Source organism: Mandrillus leucophaeus, unplaced genomic scaffold, assembly GCF_000951045.1.
Source record: "Mandrillus leucophaeus isolate KB7577 unplaced genomic scaffold, Mleu.le_1.0 Scaffold1061, whole genome shotgun sequence".
Lineage (NCBI taxonomy): Eukaryota > Metazoa > Chordata > Mammalia > Primates > Cercopithecidae > Mandrillus > Mandrillus leucophaeus.
In genome coordinates this window covers 433,325-448,928 of record NW_012098777.1, presented here as the reverse complement: position 1 = coordinate 448,928, position 15,604 = coordinate 433,325, and the positions used below count along the sequence as shown (strand labels likewise).

The following is a 15,604-nucleotide window of genomic DNA, read 5'->3' as shown; positions in this document are numbered from 1 at the left end:
AGACAAAGAATATCTATCAACTTTCACTCTCATATACAATATGGTAAAGTTGTTTGTTAACTATAAGAAAATGCTTTTTATTTTTAAATGAAACAAATAAACAAAAATCAGACCAATCTGGCCTTCCTTGAGCAAAACTGGAAGAGTTCTTTTTAGGTGTGATTTAAAAATTAAAAAAAAAAAAGGTTGAAGAATAAAAAGCAATGACAGATAATCACTGACCCTGACCACTTATCAGAAGCAAGGACTAAGTAACATGAATTGGTCAGTGTGAAAATAGCTGTAAATCTGAACCTTTCCGTAGAGCTAAAAGTGAGGTCAGATTTAATTCACTTAATTGAACGTCATCTTATATGTGAAAATTCTGAAGGTTGAGCAATGCAATGACTCATCGTGGAGCTGGGGAGACTGCTCCCACCACTGTCCTATCAGGATATGGTTTGCTGGCTCAGCTGCATTTATCTCAACACATCACCAAAAGAATCTCAGGACAATAATAAATGTCACACAGTAAGAATAAAAGACTTGGGCGAAGGAATTTATAAGTCAGTTTTGAAATAAAAATGAAGCGGTCACTCATGATATTATGTATGATGAGTTTTAATTAGTAAGTGCTTTATCCTGTAATTATTTATTACATAGGCTAACATTTACACTTTTCACCTTGCATATGGTGAACTGTAAATTAAAATTAAACATGTAAAAATTTCAATTTGATAATTATTTGTAATTAAAGTATGAAAAGACAATTTATCATATATGTAAATGACACCTTCAAAACACCATTGTATGTTAATAGATTAACAGATATTTTAAAATAAAATCCTAAACTGCAAATCCAAGTTAGGCTAAGTTTAAAATTTGGTTCAGTTACTAATTATTTGTGAAAACTTTAATTACTTAAGCTCTCTGGACCATTCTGTTTTCTCACCTGTGAAATGAAGTCGGGAGGGTGGAATGAAAGGAACACTACTAACACCTCTAAAATTCTCTTGTTATAAAACCTACAATCTAGGAAAATATTGTAAATAAATTGTGGGTTTAATACTTTACATTCTATGCATAACTTTTAAAATGTTTTAATTCACTATTTTTTATATTAAATGTCACAATTTATAAGTAAAATTACCAACAATGAAAATTGAATACAAACATTTTTGTTGTTAATTTGACAATTATTTGGGAATTTTGGTAATAAGTGTCATAAAATACTCAAAACCACCTATTGAATAACTTTGTTGGCTGTAATGCTAAACTGCCTTTAAATGATTATACCTGGGAATCCATAGAGAACAGATACTATGCTGAAGAATTTAAGAGTCACCCCTAGAGTTTTAGAAATGATATTGTATTTTATAGAAAAATCACACTGGCCGGGCACAATTGCTCAAACCTGTAATCCCAGCACTTTGAGAGGCCGAGACGGGTGGATCACGAGGTCAGGAGATCGAGACCATCCTGGCTAGCACGGTGAAACCCCGTCTCTACTAAAAAATACAAAAAAACTAGCCGGGCGAGGTGGCGGGCGCCTGTAGTCCCAGCTACTCAGGAGGCTGAGGCAGGAGAATGGCATGAACTTGGGAGGCGGAGCTTGCAGTGAGCTGAGATCCGGCCACTACACTCCAGCCTGGGCGACAGAGCGAGACTCCGTCACAAAAAAAAAAAAAAAAAAAGAAAAATCACACTAAGAGAGAAAAAGAGAAATGTAAAAAACAGGAGTTTAGTAATTTCCTTTCTCCAAAACAAATACAAAAGAGAATGCAGAATTTAAAAAGGAAAGTTAGAAGGGGAAGAAGATTTTTATTTTCATCAATTGAAGCAGATAATTATACTTAGGATAAGAATGATTATACTGGATCAGCTGAAATGTGGTAATAAGTTAGAGTATATTTGCAGTTTGTGGAAAACAAACAAGATCACTGTTTTGTTCTTGATTAAAATAAATACTCATGCATCTAACAATTTAACTAAATTATTTGAAGGAATACCCAGGAAATCCTTTTTTTAGAAGTAGGTTCTAGGTTTCGTTTAAGAACCCGGGTAAAATTAACATGCAAATATCATATGCATATCTCCTTTTGTTACCTAGACTTTGTTAGGGGCATAGAATATGAGGTAAATAATTCTGCTTCTTTTTAAATAGCTTGCTATTGACCTGTTTCTATTAGTATTTTTACTCTTGATGAGAAGTTTAACTTATAGTTACAATTTTCATTTTCATTAGTTTAATGTTTTGGACCAACTGGAATGAACAGCATCCAAGTATCATGAGATCTACTCTGACTGGGAAGAATGCTCAAGTAGTGGTCAGTACAGACATACTCACTCCAAATGGACTCACTATCGACTACCGTGCAGAGAAGTTGTATTTCTCAGATGGCAGTCTAGGAAAAATTGAAAGGTGTGAATATGATGGATCCCAGAGACATGTAAGTTAATGAAGAATTTCTTAGTTATAGAGTTATGCGATGATATATTTAAAACACATATGATTTATACTCTCCTAATACGTGCATATCAGGGAATTTCAAAATAGCCTATTGATTGAAACAATCCAGTTGAATAACTAATCTATCACACACAAAAGAAAATTGTGCACAGTATTTTGAAAACTTCTTTCAAATGTATTTGCTACCATAGAGACAGCTCAACCCATAAACTTTTTCTGGAGCAGCAATAACTAATTTCCTTCTAGTTATTAATTGAACTGGAATGGTTAGAGTGATTTGAATATGCTTCTTTGTTATGTATAGCTTTTAAAAATGTGAAATAAAATTGATTAGTTGTCCCAGTATAAAATAAAATTAGAAAAGAAAGAAATGATCCTCTGTGTTTGTGTCCTTAAAGCAACCTAAGAAGCTCTGAAGAGAGGAGAATGGGTCAAGTCTATTCTAATCACTGGACTCTCTTTTCTCTGGGTTCAAAATGAATGTCAGTGGAAGAGTTGCTATGCTATCCCTTGAGAGCACTTACAGCAGGTATTTAGGGCCTGAAGAATGCTGAGATGCTAGGGCACCCCCTTGTCCTGTGAGGAGTAGCTTTGGCAACTGGGAAACTCAGTGGTTAGATCTGGGTGGCTACACCACTAGAGAAATCTGGACCCATGTCTCTACCACTATACAGGCCTGATGGACAAAATGATCCTCAGGCTCCTCACGCCTCCACTGCATTGAAGAAGGTCTAGAATGTAATGCAATTTTTTTTCTTAAAGGGCCAGATAGTAAATATTTGAAGCCTCATGGACCATATGATCTCTGTTACAACTACAGTGTTTCATGGCACTAACGCAGACATAGAGAATATGTAAATAAATAGGCCTGACAGTATTCAAATAAAGTTTTATTTACAGAAACAGACAACAAATCAGCAAATTCTATACATATGGAACAAATTCTATATGGCTAAGCACACTGTTTAATTCAGTTGAAGATTGAATTGACCGTAGGCAAATTATTTAACCTTTATAAACTTTAGTTTTCTGATATGCAAATTCTCTTTCAGGGTAATTATGAAGATTATAGTGCAAAAGTATGTGACTCAGAATACAGCATAGAAATTCTAAATAAACCTAGTATATAATGCTTTTGAAGAGACAGGTAAATCATTGTCCTGAATGTGGTGTTATTTTTTATTCTGTCATGATACTAAAAAAAATGAGTTTATAACTCTTTATTCTCCTCAATGATTTTTGTTTATACCTATTTTGCACTTTCCCACCCATTTATTCTTATGTATGGTAATTACAGCTACAGTAAGTGGTCCAGTAATAAGATACCACTAACGTAATTTAAAGGATTTGTTCTGACATTTAAAATATGTGCTTTGTTTAATTGCAACTCATCATTTTCCATCCCTGCCCAAGGAAGGATGATTTCTGATTGGGCCCCAAAGTTATTTCAAAGTCTACTGTATTCTTACATGCATCCAGATTACCTCATCTTTATCCTCATATAGATTCAAATTAATTTTTAAAAAATTAATATTTTTGTTAATAAAATGAGCAATACATTTGTAAAATTCTTTATTTTGTAAAAGTTAATTTAGGGACTATTTATGGACTGTTTTGAAGACTTTGTACAGATTTATTAAGACTTCAGACTGTATCCATTTACAAATCACCCTACTAGCTAAGTCACTGATTGATAATTGTGTTCTAGATACTGTGCTAAGCACTTTATATTTCATGTTTTTATAGCCCTCCGCGTGGTAGGCATTATTATGATGATCCCCATTTACAGATGAAGAAAATGAGGCACAAAGAAGTGTAGTGCTTGTTTGGGAACACCTCTCCACGTATGTAGTAGGAAGGTGATTCTACCCCTGGTGATCTCACTTCAGCGCCTGTGCACACCATCATGCTAAATTTGAAAATACTTACAAAGGACTAAACTAAGTGTACACAACCTGGCCACTTCCTCATGCCTTGCAATTAGCAATACATTTGTTCTCTCCTTCTTCCTCGCATATCTTTAATATGTTATCCATAAACACTTTGCACAGTAAATATTTCAATTCATTACTGAATATGAAACTATGCCTAGTAAAATTTGAAGTTCTGCTGATGCACGTAGTAAACCAAGTAGATTTACTCAACTTGTCAGCACACATCACATTACTTTGACATACATTTTAAGAACCTTAGTAAAATCGACAGGGAAGACAATGGAGGAGAGCATCCAACTCTAAGTGACACATTATCCCCTTTAAAACTGCTCTCTGATAGAGACGTAGAGCTTCTGCGTAATCTTTTTGAAATACTCTTTACATAAGCTTCTCCATTATGTCGAGACAAGCTAATCATTTGAAGCTGGGGTCATCAAAGCTCTTTTAAAAGAGAAAGATCAGTATGCATCCTCACACCATTGTAAGGACCTTTATTATAGCTTTGTGTCTAAAACTGTTTAATAGATATTCTGAAGGCTTAGATATTACAGCATCTCTACTTTGGCCTATGTTATATAAGAATTTTCTCTTTGTTTTTAGTATTCTTTTCACTTTCGTGTTTAGCTTAGCTGTGTGACAAATGGTGCAATCAGGGAAGGGAAAGTCTAAATACTTATTATTCATCTCAGAAATTAATATTTATGAAATTCATATTCTGTAATTATTAGTAAAGATAATTTTACAAAATAAATACTACAATAAAAGTTGGATGTTTATTTACTTCTTTAAAAGTTATAGTTTTAAAGCAATGTTAAATTTAATCCTTACATTTGGTATTGACTAATTGCATGAACATTACCAAGTCATTTAAATTCCTTATGCTTTTTAAAAAATATAATTTTATTTTAGGTTCAGGGGGCCCATGTTCTTGTTTTGTTTATTACATGGCATAATGCATAATAGTGGGAAGCAAAGCTCTTATACTTTATAATTAATGTAGGTATAAAAACAAATGACAGCTAAAATCAACATAATTGTGATGTTCTGTAATTTTGTGGAAATTAGCAGAAGTCATTGTTAATTCAAAAAGGTAAAATAAATGTTCTTTGTTCCCATATCTAGTTGAGGAAGTAAAACATATACTCAAAGATAGTTAACAATATGAAATTAAATCCTTGACATTTTAATGATAATTCTCAATATTTTAGTTCTCAATCTTTCCTTGTTCTGAAAAGCCAAAAATTCATACGCAGGCTGTTCTTTTATACAAGGGACCTTTATAAACAGCACCATCATTTAGTGTGTTTGTATCTAGATTTGCCTTGAAATCCAACTGTTATTGTTAGGTAGCCTTGAAAAAAACAGATAATCTAACACATGCCAGTATTCAGAGCAACCAGGTGACTTCCACTTACTACATGAAATGAAAGCATTGTCAATTGTTGTAATCCACTCAAACTGCTATAACAAAATATTACTCCTATTTTTTTCACTCCTCATTTCATTCTCTTTGGGCAACCATGCGAATATAATCTTTCATATATATATATATTCAATTTATATTTTATTTTTAAGTAGATCTGCAAATCAACAGAATAAGTTGCATTTTTATATTTTGGAGTACACTGTGAAAGGCACTGCAGAAATGTGTGACAGGTTAAAAACTATAGGTTTAGAAAGAATGCTATTTAGGAAATAGAAAGTATAGTTATGAAGACTGAAGGATTCTATAAAAGACCTAAAATACTCACCAAGAAATATAAGAAGAAATGCAAAACATTGTTCATTGTATAATGTGAAAAAATGCTGAAGCAATGCAATAAAAAGGAGTGCTAGAAAAGTGACAGTTACAGAAGGGAACATTTCTTTTGCATAATTGCATATTTTCTAACTTTGGATAAAGCAGGTAATAGCAGAAGGCAATCTCAAGAGTAGGGAGATCAGATATCCCCAGGGAAGTGAACAGATTAGAAAGAAGCTAGACATCTTAATCTGGAATATTAGATACAGGGTATCTTTAATGAGAAAGAAGTAACCTATATTTAAGTTCATTGATTTTAAAGTGTTGGAGAGATTCTTGTAAATTTAGACCTTGTGTGCCCTCGAACGCAGTATGATGCCATGGGTCTTCCAAAGCCTGTTTGAAAAGTGTGCCTTCTTTTGAGTATCTATAGGAATTAGACCGTAGTCAAGTAAATTTTCAAAACTGTGTTTAAACAAAGTCTGATAGGCTTAGTCATTGAATTACATCTTAAAGCTTTTAATATGCTCATGAACATTATGAATATTCTGAATGGAAAACAGTATGTAGCTTTGTTCTGATCAGAAAACAGATTTTGTTTGTTTGTTTTTGTTTGTTTTAATTTTTTAACATGGGCCAGGTGCAGTGGCTCCTGCCTGTAATCCCAGCACTTTGGGAGGCCGAGGCAGGCAAATCACCTGAGGTCGGGAGTTCGAGACCAGCCTGACCAACATACTGAAACCCCCTTCCTACTAAAAATACAAAAAATTAGCTGGGCATGGTGGCACATGCCTGTAGTCCCAGCTACTCGGGAGGCTGAGGCAGGAGTATCGCTTGAACCCAGGAGGTGGAGGTTGCAGTGAGCCGACATCATGTCACTGTACTCCAGCCTGGCAATGGAGCGAGACTCTGTCTCAAAAAAAACAAACAAACAAACAACAAAAAAACAATTAACATGGTGTGTCATGGGCATGTGTTTGTAGAGATTTGAAAAATGCTGATACACTATTGACAACTCACTTAGTTTATCATAGAAATATTATATAACCCATTGCTTATCAGTAGACCAGAGAAACAGATTCTTTCAAACAGCAAAAATAAACCAAAATGTGTTTTTTAATATACATTTTTATCTTTCAATGTTTTAAATCTGAAGTTTAATAAGCCCATTAGTTTTTTCTATCAAACTTAGTGTTAAGTTTTATTATTCTATTTTATCTTACAGAGTGGTCACAATAAAATACAAGTCTGCACAGTTTAATTTTGACTTGCATTGATAAAAATAATATGATTGGCTGGGTTTTTCTGATTTTAATAGCACACTAGCTTATGTGGTGGTTCTACCTAAATATCGAGGAATGCATTCTTTATTCAGTGATATGAAACTGAATGTTTGGGGGAAATGTAGTTATTAAGGCAAAAAAAAAATCCAGAGAATAATTCTGTAATGTTTCTTTTTTATTTTTTCTGTTTTGTATCTATCATCTCTGTTGTTCCAGTAACTGAAACATTAACTGATGCTGACAGGGGCTAAGACAGCATGATTATAACCTATCTCCCTGCAGTTACCCTGTAAGTGTTAATCATTTCGTGGAAAGTATCTGCTACCTGCATGATACAGACCTTTCCAAAAGAGATATTTATGTTCCTAGAAATTGCAATTGCTCATGTTCCTTACCACTGACATTCTTTTAAAAACTTAGTCCAAAATTGTTTTCAGAATATATTCCTGAGAAGAAATCTTAAATCTTATGACTTATCTTTAGAATGAAAAGGATTTTTATGACTAATTTAACTCCTAAATAAACACACTCTGATTACATGAACTCTTTTAAGTGAGAATAGGAGAGCAAGTTAAATAAATAAGCTAGTTTTAATTACAAGAACAATCATGAGGAAATGAGGTATTTTATCTTTTTATGGCACACACACACACACAGTCGAAAGGAAATATTTAGTGCCATAAAATACTGAGACTAGTGCTGCCTTGGGTGATATGATTTTCAAAACTGATGATGAGTTCTTGAAAATGTATACAAAATGAGGTAAAGTCATCTCTCAATTTACATAGAAGTTATGGTCTCTGAAAAATAATAAATGTATATTAAATCTCCTGAAATACTTTTGTATATGTGTAAAATGGGATTAAATTCCAGGATCAGATAATTATAAGTAAGTTTTCACCTTTGAGAATATCTTGTAGGACATTTGAAACCTGGGCAGAGTCTCAGGCAAGTCATTGTACAGAACTGCCCCATGTATTGCAGGGCATCCCGATTCCTGGTTCTTTACCACTAGACTACATAGCTATCAGCCCTACCTTACCCCACTCCTATCAAGCAAAAATATGCTTCCAACATTTTCCAAAGTCATAGAAGGAATGGGACTGCCTTGATTGAGAGCCAATAAGATGGGTAATTGTCTTAAAAAGAGATATGAAGAAAGTTCTCCTGACAGCAGTGATTTTTCTATTCTGTCTTGCATACCTCAAATACATGGGATGTTGGGTCTATCAATAGCTGGGTAAATCATACACAAGAAGCAGAGTACTTGACTGTTAGCTTAAGACTTCTCCAGACTTTAATTTTAACAGATCAGTCAATTGAACAAATAGAACTGTATATATCCAGTACCTTTTACATGATGGATGTTGCAATCAAGTGTATTATAAAGAAGTCCATTATCTACTAAATTCTGAGAGGCTGCTGGAAATCGGATGTTTTGTTGTCTTTGACATTTCTCTGAATTCAAGAGGCATCATTCAATATTCAGATTATGATGTCCAATATTGATTTCAGTACATTTTAAGTATTCTCGGGCCTGAATAGTTATTCAAATTATAATCAGACCTTAATAACTTTCTGATTTATTTAAAAATGATCTTTATAACTTTCTAATCTTTAGAACAGTAGGTGACTAAATACAAATGTGATAAAAGTAAAGAATATGGCAAGTCTATGAATTCTATTAATCCATTAAAAATTATCATGTAAAACATATTTTTCCATGGGGAGGTTTAGTATACATTAAGTGATAGGTATAGAGTGAATACTTTAATATGCTGTCTCTCAGGCTAGATGCATAAAAATATTTCTTGAATGAAAAAATGAATATTGTTGTCTTCATGTGCTCTGTTTGCCATAACAAAATACCTTAGACTGGGTGGCTCAAAAAACAGAAATTTATTTTCTCGCCGTTCTGGAGGTTGGAATTCTGAGCTCAGGATGCCAGCATGGTCAGGATGGCGAGGGCCTCTTTTCCTGGCTTCTGGATGGTCATCTTCTCACTGTGTCCTCACATGGCCATCCCTTGTATGCTCATGGGGACTGGGCTGGGGGCTAGGGGAGACAGAGAGAGAGAGAGATCGAGGCCACAAATTCTATAAAATTAGTAACCTACCCTTATGACCTTATTTAGCCTAAATTATCTCCTTAATGGTCATATTTCCAAGCACAGTCATATTGGGAGTTAAGGCTTCAACATGTAAATTTTGCAGGGAAGCACAGTTCAGCCCATAGTCACTGTGAATCCGTTTCTATAGGAAAAAAGCATTCTTCTATTTATATGCATACACATTTATATGTATTATATATTAAATATAAATTTATATATGCATATATACATTTATACATTTTATATATATTACATATATATACACACACACACACATTTAAAAAGTCCCAAAATTGTTAATAGAAGCCTTTAGGTTGTGAAATTTTAAGTGATTTACTTTTACCTATGTGCGTTTCTAGAGCAGATAACAAATATTTATGAATGAAGGAATAAATATGCATTTGTGCTTGTGAATTTTTAATTAAACGTTTTTATTTGGAGATAACTGTAGATTCACATGAAGTTGTACGAAATAATACAGAAGGATCAAGTGTACTCTTTACCCAGTTTTCCGTAATGATTACATCTTGGAAAAGTATAGTACAGTCTCACAACCAGGGTATAGACAATGATGCGGTCAAGATACAGAACATTTCCTTCATTCCATTGATCCCTCATGTTGCTTTTTTGCATAGCTGTGCACACTTCCCTTCTTTCCCACTCCTTTCTTAATCACCTGCAACCACTAATTTATTTTCCACTTCCATAGCTTTCTCACTTTAAGAAACTTATATAAAACCTTTAAGAAACTTTTCAAGAAACTTTTTAACTTATTTATAAAGAAACTTTAAGAAACTTATATAATGGAATTATACAGGGCATTTCCTTTAGGGACTGACCCTTTCCATTCAATAGAATTCTCTGGAGATTCATTCAAGTTGTTTCATGTGTGACTAGTCTGTTCTCTTTTCTACTGAGTAGTATCTATGATATGAATAAGCCACAGTATCTGTATTCACTTGTTGAAAGTCATCAGGGCCATTTCTAGTGTTTGGCTATTATGAATGAAGCTTTCATGAACATTTGTGTACTGATTCTAGAATAAACATAATTCTTCATTCTCTGTTATAAATGTCTAAGAGTTCAATCACTGGGTCATACATTAGTGGCATGTTTTGTTTTTTTTTAAGAAACTGACAATCTGGTTTCCAGAATGACTGTACCATTTTACATTCTCACAGTTTATGAGTTATTTATATATTTTAGAGGATACTTTTTGTTGGCTATGTGGTTTTTAAATATTTTCCCCCATTTTGTAGTTTTTCCATTCTTTTCACATGAGTTTTATGCTAAGCAACATTTATTTTGACTATTTTTAATTTATCATTTTTTTCCTTCATGGTTCATGCTTTTGATGTTTAGACTAATAATTCTTTCCCTAGCTTTAGATTCCAAAGATTTTATTCTACTTTTTCTAAAAGTGTTATAGTTTCACATTTCACATTTAAGTTCATGATTCATTTTGAACTTATTTTTGCATTTGGTCAGAAACTTAGATCAAGTTCCACTTTTTGCCTATCGATGTCTATCTTTTTTTTCTTTCTTCTTTGAGACAGAGTCTTGTTCTGTTGCCTAGGCTGGAGTACAGTGGTGCAATCTCGGCTCATTGCAACCTCTGCTTCCTGGGTTCAAGTGATTCTCCTGTCCCAGCCTCCCGAGTAGCTGAGACTACAGGCGCGTGCCACCACGCCCGGCTAACTTTTTGTATTTTTGGTAGAGACGGGGTTTCACCATGTTAGCCAGGCTGATCTCCTGACCTCGTGATCCACCCGCCTTGGCCTCCCAAAGTGCTGGGATTACAGGAGTGAGCCACCGCGCCCAGCCAGATGTCCATCTTTTCTCTAATTACTTGTATACTTTTTTCAAAAATCATTTGGGCATAACTGTAGGTGTCTATATTGGGGTTCCCTGTTCTTTTCCATTTATTTAATGAGTTTACCACTCTGTCAATACCACATAGCCTTGATTTTCAAAGTTATTTTAGATATTCTATTTTCTTTGCCATTTTGCATAGGTTTTAGAATAATCTATCCACATCTACAAAATGTCGGATATATCTATAGTGTTTTCAGGTATATTCTTTGTCCAGCTTTTTTAGTGTTGGCTTTAGGTACTGCAGTATATATACATTACTTATCAGTCTACAAGCATCACCATTTAACCAGTAAAGTGAAGCATAGAAACTTTACATCCCTTTACATTTCTTTAGCCTCCCCTGTTTGTAATATAATTATCTTAAAGATTTACTCTGCACACAACAGTGTTAGATTTTGTTTGCTTCAACCATCAAACAAGTTAGAAAACTACTATGAGATGGAAAGCCTATTTTTATTCACTCATATTTTTGCTCACAGTATTCTCTTTTTTCTTGATGTTCACAGGTTTCTTCTTTAATTGCTTACTTCCCTAATGCTTTGGACAATTCCTTTTGTCCATTCTTTGCCATCTGTTGTGTCAAATTATCTTAATTTCCTTTCATATGAGACTGTTTTGATGTTCCGTTTATTTCTGATATTTTCCCTTGACATAGGTTACTGGGTTGACAGCTTTTGTTTCATATTTGAAAAATATTGGGCTACTTCCTTCTGTTCTCTGATTTCTGATGAGAAATCTATTATTATTAAAATTGTTTTCTTCTATGTAACATGCAGTTTTCCTCTGGCTGCTATTAAGATTTGTTTCTTGTCTCTAGTTTTCAGAAGTTTATTTTTATTTTTAATCAGCAAATAATAATTGTATATATTTCAGGAATACAAGGTGATATTTTGATGTATGTATATGTTGTGGGATGATTGTTCAAGCTAATTAACATATTAATCACCTCACCCATGTACTTACTCATTTTTGTACTATTTATCTCCAAAGTTAATTGCTTATGTCTAACTGGAAATTTGTACCCTTTGACCAACATCTTATTCCCCATCCCACCTTCACTCCTGACTTTGGTAGCTGCTATTCTACTCTCTACCAATAAGAGTCTGAGTTTTTAGATTCCACATGTGAGCTCCTGAAGTATTTGTCTTTCTGTGCCTGGCTCATTTCACTTAGCATAATGTACTCCAAGTTCACCCATGTTGTTACAAATGACAGTTTCAGAAGTTAAATTATGATGTGTCTTGGGTTTATACTCTGTGCGCTTTCCTCTGCTTTTGGAATCTATAGGTATATGTCTCTTGCCAGATTGGTGGTTTTCAGCCTTTATTTTTTCAAGTCCCCTTTTAGCCCCACAGATTCTCCTCTCCTCGTAGTACTCTTTGACATGAAGGTGAGGTCTTTTATTATAGTCTCACAGGTCATTGGAGTTTTGTTCAATATTTTTTTTCTTTCTACTTTTTCTTTGGTGTTGTGACTGGTTATCTCTGTTATTCTACTTTTTAGTTTACTGACACATCATCCATTTCCTCCATTCTGCTGTCGAATTTATTCACTGAGCTTTTTATTTAAATTATTGTATGTTCAGTTCTAAAATTTCCATTTTGTTCTGGTTTTTGTTGTTGTTGTTTGTTTGTTTGTTTGTTTTAACTGAGATTTTCCATATCTTTCCTAAAGCCTTTACTTTTTTTTTTTTTTTTTAAATTCTTATTATGGCTACTTTTAAATCTTTTTCAAATAGTTTTTACACCCCTGTCATCTTGGTGTTAATATCTATTACTTGTGATTTTTTTCAGTCTTTGAAATCTTCCTGGTTCTTGGTATGATGAGTGATTTTGTTTGAACTTAAACATGTTTTATTACATGTATTTCCATATTTTCAACCCTTCTATTTTAACTGTCTTTCCCTGACATTGGTCTGGGAGGGGAAGTGAGGGGTGCTACCCTATCAAAGTAGCAGGTCCTCCATTCAGCCTTCGTTGGTACCAGAGATGAAACTGGGACTCCTCTGTGCTTCTGGATGAAGCGTGGGAGTTCAGGCTACCTAGATGGCCTCTACAGTGTCACCTAGAGGATGATGGTGGAAGTCTTGACTCTCCAGTGAGCTGCTTCTGACACCACCTCAGCAGAGAAGGGGAGGGCATTTTATTACCATCAGGTGTGTGTGGAAGCCCAGGATCCCCACTTGGCCTTTGCTGGTGTGGGTGTGTCACAGCCTTTTTCCTGTGGTGTTGGCTACAGTAAAGTTTTCTGCTGTGCTTGCTAGGTTGTTTCTTTCCTGGCCTTTTAGCTCCAGAGAGCAGGTTATTGTTATTACTATTTCTTCTGTGTATGTTGCCATTTCGGGGCTGCCAGCTTATACAATTTGAATCTGAGATACATGAGACAAAATGACACTCAGGAACCACACTTCCGTGGTATTTCTTGGTACCAAGATACCCAGCTGGGTTGCTTTTTCTCTCTACTTTTACAGTTTCCTTATGTTTGTTTTCTGTATAATTTCAAGTTGTATGTAAGAGAGGAATCAAGAAATGTGTGTCTACTCCATTTTTCTAGGAGCATAAGTTAATGTGCTCATAGATTTTTAGACATTCAGAATAGAAAAAAAAAGGAAACATCTATTTGTGTTTTTTTAAAGACACTTTTAAAGATCTAAGCTGATTTATGTCCTATAAGTCTATAAAACAAGGCCCATACATTGCCAATGAATTTAAACAGGAATAAGACTTATTAAAGACTTATTAAACACACATGATATGGAATAATCTATAGCCTAAAGACATTGAAATCACTGATTATCCACCTCAGAGAAATAAAGATTGGAAAATAAAGATGGTTGATTATGTTGTCTAAATGTTATTGTCTGTAATGATAATGTATAGATGTGATCACAGAGTATAATGAAGTTTAGATGAATATATGACATTGCCAAATATAGGTATCTAAGTAAGAATAAGAAATAAGTAAAAAGAAAACAAAATTAGTGTTAGATAACATTGTTTCAGCGTTGGACTGGTTCAAAAGAACTGTGTGATCTTAAGCAATTATTTTAATCTTTTTGAATTTCAGATTTGACGTTTTGGGCTAGACTTAAACTTATTTTCCAACTCTAACTTTTTATGCTTTTACCATTGGTCATGTAGAACTTAACTAGATCAACCATTTGATATATATTTTATAGTACATTCATATAAATAACAAGATGGTGCCACATCTTGAATATCTCAGACATGGAGACAGTCTTGGTAGTAAAATAGAACATACTAGAACATACTGCTTTTCAGGAAGCAGTATGATGCACAGAAATTAATAAACTTAGATTGTTTACACACAAATTTGACACTTAGATATAAGACCTGTTGTTTAGTAAACTGAGGACATTTCTTAATCCTTCTACACTTTAATTTCTGCTGTAGAATATGACTAATAGTTTATGCCTGATAGGATGTATTTTGAGGGGTTAAAGTAACTATCATATGAAATTTAGCACCTGACAACAGTTAATGACAAATGCTATTTCTTATAAATCCCCCCTTGAATTATGAAATTTAAAAAATAAACCAAGTTTAAAATTGTGTAACTACATTCACTACACACGTACACATGTGTATAAACATGAATGATATCTATAGAATTAACTATAAATGGCCTCATTTCCTCTTTTGTAGGAATAATAACATCTAAAGAAAGGCAATTTGTTTTTTATCTTTGTATCTCCAAAAGCAATATACCCAAAGTCTGATGCATTGCTCTGTTCAGCAAAATTCACTGAAGAAATGAGTATATGAGTAAATAACCTAAAAGATAAATTATAAAAAAGGATTCTCTGAATAAAATGAAAAAAAAACAAAGAGCTTAAAAAAAAGAAAAGACCAAAATCAAAGTTTAGCTATTTTGAAAGCCTCAGCTATCCAGGGTAACTGATATTCCTATCTAGTAAGATAGGAATGATATTGCAGTAGGCTTAATGGTGTTTATTTCTTACACAATTCCTTTGATTTAAGTCCACATACATTTCAGTGATGGTTCAGCTTGGTTAGTCTTGCAAATTAAAGTATTACTGAAGCCAGACTGTCTGAAAAGAGATGTGTTCTTGGAGAAGAATAATGGTCAGTATCCAGGGCAACTAGTGTATTCATCCAGAAAATAACTGGTGTCCCTTCAGCATGAGATATTGATACTGATGGATTGATTTAACATTTCCTAGAAACTTTC

General features: G+C 33.8%; 1 protein-coding gene across 1 annotated transcript in view; it reads left to right on the top strand.

The window, feature by feature from the left end:
• LRP1B (low density lipoprotein receptor-related protein 1B) overlaps nt 1-15,604 on the top strand; it is a gene marked incomplete at its 5' end in the record, with an annotated part of 705,068 nt that overhangs the window by 286,206 nt on the left and 403,258 nt on the right. Inside the window, one exon of the mRNA XM_011984332.1 lies at nt 2,225-2,429. Within this exon, the coding sequence (XP_011839722.1) occupies nt 2,225-2,429 (205 nt within the window). The remainder of the gene's footprint in view (nt 1-2,224; nt 2,430-15,604) is intronic.